The sequence below is a fragment of the Alligator sinensis genome, unplaced genomic scaffold (assembly GCF_000455745.1).
Source record: "Alligator sinensis unplaced genomic scaffold, ASM45574v1 scaffold528_1, whole genome shotgun sequence".
NCBI lineage: Eukaryota > Metazoa > Chordata > Crocodylia > Alligatoridae > Alligator > Alligator sinensis.
The window spans coordinates 4549175-4560838 of record NW_005841846.1 but is presented as its reverse complement, the minus strand read 5'-3'; the positions used below and the strand labels follow the sequence as shown (position 1 = coordinate 4560838).

The 11664-nt window shown below is 45.2% G+C and overlaps 1 protein-coding gene across 3 annotated transcripts in view; it reads left to right on the top strand.

The window, feature by feature from the left end:
• Positions 1–4675: 4675 nt before the first annotated feature.
• LOC112550784 (cytochrome P450 4V2-like) overlaps positions 4676–11664 on the top strand; it is a 44645-nt gene continuing 37656 nt past the window's right edge. For all 3 annotated transcript variants that reach the window (XM_025207735.1, XM_025207722.1, XM_025207730.1), the window contains exons 1-2: positions 4676–4783; positions 6516–6601. In XM_025207735.1, the coding sequence (XP_025063520.1) occupies positions 4685–4783; positions 6516–6601 (185 nt within the window). In that variant the 5' untranslated portion in view covers positions 4676–4684. The remainder of the gene's footprint in view (positions 4784–6515; positions 6602–11664) is intronic.

Here is an 11664-nt window from a genome sequence, read left to right as displayed (position 1 = left end):
ATGCTGGAGCAGGCTGCCCCGGCCCCCGCATCCTGTGAAGGGGGCGGGAGGTGGGAGCTGATGAGGCAGGTGGGAGGAGATAAGCGGTAAGAGCAGGCTTGTCCCTGCCTGGCCCCTCTGCCAGGACCCAAGGTCTCTAATAGATGCACTGGCCCAGGCGGGTGGGGAGGAGGAGGGGGCATAGGGGGTGTTGCCCGCACTTCCATTCCTCCTCCGCTCCTGCCACCCCACAGAGCTGAGGGCCCGGCCGAGCTGCCTGGCTCCTCTGCCAGAGTGGGTGGGCAGCTCCATCTGCCTGCCACACCACGCCAGCCCCTGAGGCCAAAGGGCCAGCTCATGACAGCACCTCCTCTTCAAAACCCATGATCCATCCTTGCTTACTGTGCGCTCCCTCCTGGGTCTGCCAGAGTTTCCAACTAAGGCAGATTCATGGCTGCTTACCCTCTTTCTAGCCATTGGGCCTGCATAGGATAACAGTCTGGCTCCCAGTCATAGACTCATAGAAAGTGAGGGTTGGGAGGATCATCTAGTCCCCAACTCAGGGGCAGACAATTATTTTGGGCGGAGGGCCGCTTACTGAGTTTTGGCAAGCCATTGAGGGCGGCATGACAGGCAGCCAGGGGCAGATAAATATTAATTTTCTAAATTTTTTAGGGGCCCCGCGGGCCGGATAGAATGGCCTGGCAGGCTGCATCTGGCCCACAGGCTGTATTTTGCCCACCCCTGCCCCAACTAGATCGTCTCAGCCAGGGCTTTGTCTACTGGGGTCTTAAAAGACTCCAAGGATGGAGAGTCCACAACTTCTTTGAGTAACCTGTTTACTATCTTCCTAACGAGAGTTTTTTCCTAATATCTAACCTACCCTTGCTGGAACTTGAAACATTGCTCCTTGTTCTCTCATCTGCCACCACTGAGAACAGTGTAGCTCCATCTTCTCTGTAACCACCCTTCAGGCAGCTGAAGGCTGCTATTAAATCCCCCCTCTGCTCAGTCTTCTCTTCTCCAGACTACATGAGCCCAACTCTCTGAGCCACAACTGTCAGCCAGTGGTTGTGGATGTTCTGTCTGTTTAAACAGTAAGGTCAAGGTCATACTGCCTGGCTGGATTTTGCTCTCTACTGAAGTGCCCCAGTGTGCTGCACAATACCCAAGCTTTGTCCTCTTGAAAAATAATCCTTTACAACAGCAGATTGCCCCTCTATTATTCTAGGTCAGTGGTTCTCAGCAGGGTTCAAATGACAGGTTGACTCTTGCTGGGTGGGCGGGGGGCTTTCTGCAAAAAAATTGGGCTGCCCGTCACGATGCCCTAATAAAATGGGAGACCCCCCCCCAGGTTAGGATTTTCAAATCTTACAGGGGAGATTTCATCTCTTATCGGGGGGTGGGCATCCCCCTCTAGCTTCCTTGTAATTTAAACCCTGGTTCTCAGCTCTTTTGGTAGACTGGAGTGTTATCAGGGGAGTGGGAATGCACCAGGCAGTTCTGCTATACACTTCCTATGCAGCAGCCAGTTGCATACCATCTCTCTGTTCTTCTGTTACCAGTTGGAATACAGCTGCTTATTTTGTGTATATAACCTCTTGACCTTGGACAAATAAAGTATACTTTCATCTTTACTTTTTGGCATTTTATAAGCAGAAAAAAACTGTTAGCGGTTATTATTATAGCTCCAAAGTGGTACAGTTGCATTGTTAACTGTTCACAGGCTTTGTTGCCATACATATCAGTAAAGATGTGCATTTACAAGACAGCACAACAAGTAAAATTAGACCTCCAGGGTCCACCCTCCTAGGCAGTGCACTTGAAAATAATTGTCTAGATACCTGTTTTCCCAAAAGATTCTATGACGAAGGAGCTGTGTACACTGTTTTGGGTATTGCATGATTGGCTGAGCTGCTTATGTGCCCAAGAGTTGTTTCAGAAGAAACTGTATGAGAGTGTGCAATATTAGCTCAGAACTGGAACATTCCTACACACAAGGTCATGAGTTTCTGTAATTTTAATCTCTGATGATAAAATGAAACTGTCAATATGCTCATGATGTTTGTGAATACTTGTGCAAACACCATTGTTGTTTGTGTTTTATTTTTGAGCCCTAAACCTAATGTCTCTCTTTGGTAAGTTATCCATGATTAGTGGAAGTCAGAAAAAAGTTTCTTTTAGTTTGATGCAGAGTATAAAGGTGGTTGTAATGAGGAAGACAATACTATAAAGACCAAAGATCAGATTCTATCATTGACTTACATACAGACATGGCACCCGTTTGTGTCCCCAAATGGAAACACACAAGCATTCTCAAGACAAGCATCATTATGCTATCATGTGTTGTGACTCAGAACTAATCTGAGAAAAACAGTGTCAGAAACCTTTCATTAACTTCAGTGAGAGCAAGATCTGGACCAAGATGTGAGCACAGTACAAATTATGACTGGGAGAACACAAATATTCTGCTGAGTGCTGTTTATAGAGACAAATATGAGTCCTTTAGCTATTCTTATGTTCTAATATTGCCATGGAATTTTTTTTTGTAACAAAGGTGCTTAAGCTTTTATCTCAGACTTTCCACTTGCTCTCTCAAATGGACTCAATTAAGGTCTTGCAACTAACATGGAATATTTAGTGCTTAGTAGATGATCCTTTACCACCTAAGGTTTTCCTTCCATTTGTTATTAGTGGTGTTGGTCAGAAAAGTCATTACTATGAGGATGGAGACATGGTCAATGCACCCGGTAGTTTTGCTGAATACATTCTTGATTAACTATATTGATTAGTCATATAATCTCTGTGTTCCTGTGTTACCCATAGATAAAATATGGATAAATATTCTTCCTTTATTTTATTTTATTACTTGTCCCATCTATTTCTGTTGGAAGTTGAGTACTGTCTCTTTGTCTGTAGATTCATAGAAGTAGGGTCAGAAGGGACCTTGTAGATCATCAAGTCCGACCCCCTGCCCTGGGCAGGAAAGAAAATCGGGCTCAAATGACCCCAGCCAGGTAGACGTCAAGCATCCTCTTAAAGACCCCCAGGGTAGGAGCCATCACCACTTCCCTTGGAAGTTGGTTCCAGATCCTAGCCGCCCTGACTGTGAAGTAGTGCCTTCAGATGTCTAGTATAAACCTACTCTCTAACAATTTGTGCCCGTTATTCCTTGTTACCCTGGGGGGCGCGAGGGGGAACAGGGTCTCCCCCAAATTCTGCTAGGTCCCCTCTAGTGAGTTTATAAACGGCCACCAGGTCCACCCTCAGCCTTCTCTTGCGAAGGCTGAATGGGTTAAGGTCCCGTAGCCTCTCCTCATAGGGTCTGCCCTGCTGTCCCTGGATCATGCAGGTGGCCCTCCTCTGAACCCTCTCAATGCTGTCCACATCCTTCCTGAAGTGCGGCGCCCAGAACTGAACACAGTATTCCAACTGTGGCCTGACCAGTGCCGCATAGAGGAGGAGGATCACCTCCTTGGCTCTGCTTGAGATGCATCTGTGGATGCAGGACAAGGTACAGTTAGCCCTACTGACCGTGTTCTCTCATTGTCAGCCCATGTTCATCTTGGAGTCAGTAATGACTCCAAGATCTTTCTGCCACCGTGCTCTTGAGAAGGGAGTTTCCCAGCTTGTAAGCGTGCTGCTGGTTTCTACTGCCCAAGTGCAGCACCCTGCACTTGTCAGTATTGAAACCCATCCTATTTTCGTTAGCCCACCCCTGTAACCTGTCCAGGTCCTGCTGTAATCTGTCCTTCCCTACTAGCGTGCCCACCTCACCCCAAATCTTGGTATCATCAGCAAATTTAAACAGGCTGCTTTTTAACCCGTTGCCCAAGTCACTAATAAAGAAATTGAACAGTGAGGGCCCAAGGACCGAGCCCTGGGGGAATCCACTACCCACTTCCTTCCAGGTCGAAAAAGACCCATCCACCACTACCCTCTGAGTACCACCCTTCAGCCAATTTGCAATCCATCTGACTGTGTAGGCATCAATGTCATAGTCATCTAGTTTTTTGATGAGAATGGTGGGAGACTGTGTCAAAGGCCTTGCTGAAGTTCAGAAAGACTTCATCCACCACGACACCTGTGTCCAGTGCTTTTGTGATCTGATCGTAGAAGGCAATCAGGTTGGTCTGGCAGGACCTGCCCCTAATGAAACCGTGCTGGTTGCCCTTGAGCATCATCCCTGCTGCTGGCCCATCACAGATGTACTCCTTGATGATCTTCTCAAAGAGTTTCCCCAGGATTGAAGTAAGACTAATGGGCCTATAGTTGCCTGGGTCCTCCCTCTTCCCTTTTTTTGAAGATGGGGACCACATTGGCTTTCTTCCAGTCATCTGGCACCTGGCCAGAGCACCACGAGTGCTCATAAAGCCGTGCCAGGGGCCCCACAATAACCCCTGCCAATTCCCTCAACACCCTGGGGTGGAGAGCATCTGGATCTGCTGATTTGAACACATCCAGTCCCTCCAGAAGCTCTGATGTATCTGCTGGGAGTCAGGAGCTCAGAAGTATCTGTAGAATACTTTTAGCTCAGATGTATCTGTAGAAAGCCTATTATAGGAAAGTCATCAATTTGGCTGGGATGACTAAGTTCCTTGCTAATAAAAGTTTAAAAGATGTGTGCTTTGATACAATACCAAAGCTCCAGCTGCAGTAATGACAGAAGTTCTATTTCTGTTACTTTCCAGTTTTCTTTGAAAAGATGATGCAATGCTGTGAAGAAAACAGAAATCAACCACTGTTAAAACTTTGGATAGGACCACTGCCTTGTGTGCTCTTATATCATCCTGATACTGTGGAGGTGAGTTAACTTACTCCTCTTTGAATCTGTGATTGTGGGCATATCTGGTGATGTTACTAAACATGAGTCGGTCCATAATTGGAAGTTTGGAAATTGGAAATTTATGTTGTTTAATCTGTAGAGTGCATAGTTAACATTGAAAAAATCTGGTTAGATAGCACTGTGGAAGAAGGGAAAAATGGAGTTGAATCTCCATTATCTGTAAGAATAAATAAAAAAAAACCCATATACCCAGCTTGGCTATGAGGAAGTCAAAAGGGCATGACCCAGAACTGCAAGACTAACACAAGACTGGGACCATCCTGCCCTGGTCTAATAAAAAACAAAAGCTTAGCACAAAAATAACCACAAACCAGCCTGCTGAGTCAGCCCAAAATGGGAAGTGAACCCTAAGGTTGCTAGCTAGACAAGAGATAGAAAAAATTTTGCTAACATAATCATAAAATAAGACATACGCTTTACTAACAAAGTCATGGCAAATGCTGATTGGTTATATCATAGCTATGCTTATGATGTCATATTTTCTATATGAACTCACCTCGCCTGTTGTACGAGGTCAGACCTCTTCACAATTCTCCAGTTGTGTATGAGTCTGTCCAGAATGCATTTTCTAATAAACCAAGCTTCTGCTGACTTGTCCTAAAGTTTGCTGCGTGTGTTTACAACGACAGCACTGTTACCAGTGACTAAACCTGCTAGTTGGGGTGAGATTTTACACTTCATGCTGGTCACTCCCTGTGTTCAGGTGTATTGATAAACTATCCAGTGGGCGCGTCTACAGGCCTATTGCGCGGTTGACTAATTAGCTGCACAGTTAACATCTCGGCGTCTACACATGTACCCCTATTAGGCTGGAATAAACAAATTTATGGAGTAAAAAACTAGTAGTGCATGTGTAGATGCTGGAAGGGCTGGCTGGGGCATGATGGTGCTTCATTGTGGGGCTGCCTGCCAGCTAGCTCCACACTGAAACTCCCTTGTGTCCTAGCCACCCCTCCGCAGCATATTGAGCTGGGGGGAACAGCCCTGGGCTAGCAGGCTGACCCCCAGGGCCCCCTGCCAGCAGGTGCTGTTCCAACCCAGCTCACCATGCTATACATGGATAAACTCTGCAGCTTTTGCGCCGGAGTTTATTGCTCCCAGGCTTACACTCAAATGGTGTGCCTGGGAGCAATAAACTGGAGTTTATTCTTGTGCCCCCCCATTCTACACCGTACGGGAAGCACATGCGTAGATTTCCCCGCTATGTTGCCATAGCTGTGCACTATAAATGGGCAGCGTGCCATTACAGAAACAGCTAGTGATCACATGTAGACGCATGTGATCATTACATCACCATAGCTTGCTGTATGGCAATGTAGTGCATCGCTATGTCGCTGTATGGCAATGTGTAGACACATCCAGTAAAACTGAGGAACAGTGTCCTGTTGGATTTGCAGGTTGATGGAGCATGCAGGGTAGTCCTAAATGGTTTTTGTTTCTTTGGGAATAAATGTAAATCTTGATTCTCTGTTTTTAGGCACCAAGTTATGGATCAGGCCCCACTATGTTAGGAAATGTACAAGCACAGAATAAAAAGATGGCTCATCCCCCAGAAAACACATGATTTTTTATTAGACACAGATAGACAAATAAGCAAGAATATAACAAGACAATATTAGTTGAGGTGATAGGTAGTAATCCTACATCTTCTAAAAATTATTCCTCCCCCAATCTTTTTCTCTACTGGCAGGTTATTTTGAACAGTTTGAAGAATATAGACAAATCCTATACTTACAAATTTCTACATCCATGGCTTGGCACAGGACTTCTAACAAGGTATTCCAAAGTTATGTGTAGTTCGATACTTAAGTTTATAATACATCTTATATGGTTAATGTAAACTATAATGTCTTAGATCTTTTTCTTTGCAAATGAGGAGCATAATAGACTAATTTTGAGTATCTGTATTATAACCTATGCAGGTATTAACTCACATTTCCTTCAGTATAGCTCTTCTCAGGACATGGAAAAGAATGAGAGTTCATGCTTTGCAAGGGATACAGGTAGGACTTTATGAGGCCATGCTTGCAAGTACAGAACTCAAGTTTTCACAGATATCAACTACTTTTAACTATTCAAAGAAGACTATCTTCCAAGTATAGCTCTTCAAAATGTAATACAAATCCAAATGGCACTTACAGTCTTATTTATCTAGACATCAGCTATGATCATCCCCAACTCCATGTACCTCAAGGAGCAAAACTTGGCATACTGCACAGTTTGTATACACACTTCTGCCTTGAACAGTGGAAGTAATTCACAGCTATACTCCTAGGACAGATACCACTGAAAAGCACTAGACAGACTTCCAAACCACACATTTTAATATATTTTATCAGTGAGAGTTCATAGCCAGACTGAATATAGTCTATGCGCATTGAGTATTGCAAATCAATAGGAAGAGACTGGTTTATAATTACTACAAAGCAGAGTGCAAAGTACATTTGTGCAAAGAACAGGACCAGGCCCACATATGGCTTGCAGCGCAACATGAGGCATGCCTCCTACCACTAGGTAGCTAACACCAGTACATAGGAAAAACACCAGTTTCTGAAAAGTGCATACATTCATAGACTGTGATGGGCCAGTATGTTCTAACATTGACACATTCTATTTCATAAATAAGCTTATTCACTTATAACTGCGAGACAAATTCACTTATTTCCATCAAATTCGGTGTATTTAGCTCAATGAGGTATATTTAGGTATATTTGTCCATATGCGGCATAAATGAACCTTACCTACAGCAGGTACTTGCAAGGTATTTAAAAGTACCATATCGATTCAAATGTATGACAGCCCTGATTACAAGATGAGTCCCAATGACTAGATTTTACATTTGGGAACTTAAGAATTTTTCAGGAATAGAAGCTAATTATATCAGTTTGCCTTGAATTTGCCCTCTTCCACTGGTACAGAAGGGAAAATAAACTTGGAGGACTCTGCTTGCCCCCAGTTTTGTACTTACCTAACCTCCTTACTGTCAAACCCTGCCCTCCCTGAGAACATGGAAATGAGAAGCAAATTTGAAAACACTGACCTTGAAAATTAAACATAGCTATAGTAATTTGAACACAGTACCCATAGACTTAGTTCATCCAGAATTGATGAATATTACCTTTATTGAAGTGCTGCATAGTTTATTGAGCTGGGCCCCACCAGATTGAACAGTGTTTGAAAGCATGGTGATGCCATTAAGCATTGCTGACCTGTATGTGTATGTACTCTAGATACCAGCTGCTACCCCCCCTCCCCAGGATCCACATGCTAATTAGCTGCCCACTTATAGAATCATAGAAAGTTAGGGGTGAAAGGGACCTCATCTAGTCCAACTCCTTGCTCAAAGCAGGACCCTCCTCAAGTAGATCATTCCAGCCAAAGCTTTGTCTAGCTGGGTTTTGAAAACCTCCATGGATGGAGCTTCCACCACCTCTCTGGGTAACCTGTTCCAGTTCCAGTGTTTTACTACCCTCCTAGTGAGAAAATTATTCCTAATATATAACCTAACATAACCGTCCCTTGTTGCAAGTTGAGACTGTTGCTCCTTGTTTTGTCATCTGCCACCCCTGAGAACAGCCTAGCTCCATTTTCTTTTGAACCCCCTTCAGGTAGTTGAAGGCTACTATTAAGTCCCCTCTCAGTCTCTTCTTCATTAAACTAAATAAGCCCAGTTACCTCAGTCTTTCCTCATAAGTCATGTCCAGTGGCAGTGCATAGGGGGTGCACGTGTCAGACTGCACTCCCCGCTTAGGCGATGGGCAGGGGGGAGCACTGGTGCCCCCCCTGTGAGCATCAGCCGGAATGAAGCAGTGATTGAAGCAGCTGCAGCTGCTTCTGGGAGCTCCGCAGCCACTTTCAGGTGTGTGCGATCAGTTGCAGGGGACCCCACCCCCCTCCCCAGTAGCTGACTGGTCACCAGGGGGGCGTGTGCCCCCCCCAACTCAGATGGTACCAGTCACCCATGAATCCTAGCTCTACCTTCCAGCGTATCTATTACTTCCCACAGCTTGTGTCATCTGCAGATTTTCTGAGGGTGCACTCTCTGTCATCTTCCAAGTTGTTGATAAAAACATTGAACAAAACCAGCCCCAGGACCGACCCCTGGGGCACTCAACTTGATACCAGCTGTCAACTAGCTATCAAGCCATTGATTACTGCTCTCTGAGTAGTTGCTACCATTTGGCTAATTTAGATGGGCTACATTAACCTATTCTAGGTGCCAATACTTTTGTGGCAATGAGGGACTGCTTTCACACCTTTCCCTTAGTTGCTCCTCAGCCTTTCGGCTAAGAGCAAGTAAGACTAGGGGGGGCATCTGAACTCCAAGTCTTTCATCAGGCCTGAGGCCTGTACGTAGGATGCCACCCCCAAAAAAGTAGGTTTGTACATTTCTGGCACTAGGGAAGGATGTCAGAACTTGCTCTGGTCTTTCTAAGTGCTGGCCTAGTATTGTACTTCCAAGCCCAGTGCTTGTTCCCTCCTGGGGGAACAGCCGCCCTTTTTTTTTTTTTTTTAAGGGCTGTGCACAAAAAATAAAAGGTTTCCATTAGCATCTTTGCCCAATATGGGCAATGTGTTTTATAGTTGTGCTCAGTGTTGGCTGCGTTTAATCAGGTTCATAGTTGGTCTACATTACTGAGCACATGCTGCTTTTGGCAGCAGTTTAATGATAGTGTATTTAATGAGGTTTCCTTGTAATCGAATGTAAGACGAGTGACTTTTTCCTGCCCATGCTGATGGGGGGGGAGGGGGGGAGGGCACCTCATCTTGTACTTGAATAAATATGGTAATTATTAGGGCTGTGTGAAACGGCACTGTTCCGTTTCAACTTGAGTTTCGAGGTTACGACAGAACAGTGTTTCGTTTTGAATTTCATTTAAATTTGAAACAGCTGTTCCATTTTGCTTCGTCGAAACAGTGAGGCTGGTTCGATGCTGTTTTGACATTTGGCCCATTAGCTATAATGGGAAAGCTCGAAACAGTCTCTCTCATTTGGTAGACAGACTGGGGCTGTAGGCTCCCTATGTGCCTGCCAGATGAGGGAGGGAAGCCGGTGCTGCCGCCTGGGACTGGGGAAAGGAATTGAGCCCAATTGCTCAGTCCCCGTCCCCCGCGCTAGATCTGGCTGGGGATGGGAAGTCAGCTCAGCTGCTAGACCTGGGCTCACTTCCCATCCCCAGCCCAATCATTGGGCTGGGGAGGAGAACTGAGCGATCAGGCTCAGTTCCTTTCCCCAGCCTGATCACAGTGCTTGGGAGGGGAACTGAGCCCTCTGTGCTGTGATCAGCTTCCTGCAGCCGGGTGGCGGGAGATGGGGAGAGCCAGGGCTGTGCTCCTGGCTGCTGCTGGGAGCGCAGCCCTAGTTCTCCCCCGTCTCCCACCACCTCGCTGCTGGCTGCTTCGAAACTCGAAATGTTTCGAAACTTTCAAAACTTTTTGACTAGTCTCATTTTGTTTTGAGGCTGTTTCGAAGCCCTTCTTTTCGATTCGATTTCACTGTTTTGAGCTCGAAATGAGTCGAAACAGTGTCAAATCAAAACAGCCGACGAAATTTTGCACAGCCCTAGTAATTATGTGTCGATAGCAAAATTAATAGTCTATGTTCTCAAGTGGATATTCCAACTGCAGGGGAAGAGGGACCATATGAAATAACCATAGAACACAGAATCTTAAACCAGACGCTGTTTACACCTTGAAAATGTGCAACCTCAGTTCAGGTGTATAATAATAGTTATTGCTCATGTATGACTTGATTATAAATGAATACATGTTGTTGTGCCTAGTTTACAGATTGGGAAGCCAAAGGAAACTATAGTGATTCCCACAAAAGTCATAATAAGAGACTGTTCCTTCAGCATATATGATTAATATGCGCAATTCACAAATACAATCCCCCCCTTCATCATTTGTATAGCTTATAAGCAAAGGCAGCTACGACTATGACTTTGACCATTAGTGTTTGAAAACTTCCTTTTCACTTACCAGCAGTGACAAATCTGTGATTAGAACCCATCTCTCTTGACTCTTGGTCCAAAATTAGCTCTGCTGAATCCTGTACAGTTGCTGGGGCACAGAACAGATCAAATTTTATTTTAGCTCATTCTCAACTCCTGAGGCACAGTATAACTTTTTTGCATAGTCATCAGAAGTCTACACAACATGCTTCTTCTCACTTGCTTTATCTGTGGCCCAGTGAAATTTGAGCTCTTGACTGTCTAGTGGCCCAGTTTCCATGGGGAAGAGATGGTGTCCCTAATTATCCTGCCTGTAGTCTGGTGATTAGGATATTCTTCTGAGGTATAGGTGGTCTAGAACCTAGATTTCCTTGTTCTTAGGTAAGTTCTTTTCCAAGTAGGATATTAAGTAAAGGTGAGTACCTTATCCCGCCTGCTTCCACTTCCTGCCCATAAGGGGGAAAAAAAAAGTGTAAGTCAATTTTCACTTGTCTTGCCACCACATTTCCCACCTCTGAGGGCTGGATCCAGAGCATGGAGCAGTGTTAACTAGCCTGTGGGGCTACCTAAAGAGCTGGAAATTTGGCAGCAGGATGAGCAGTGGTGACATTAATTTCTGCGGTTCCTGGAGCTGTCAATTGCTGCTTATTTCACTGCCAAATTTCTGAAAACGGGCAGTCCTGTGGGGCAGTTGACACAACTCCACACTCCTTATCTGGCCTACAGGGCTGTCTGGAGTCAGAAACTTGGCAGTGAGACAAATAGTAATTGCCATTGCTTTGGGAGCCTTGGCAATTAATGCTGCCACCACTTGTCCCACTGCCAAATTTCCAGCCCTGCAGGCAGGATGGCATGGTTCTGCAGTCCATAACTTTGACATTCCTG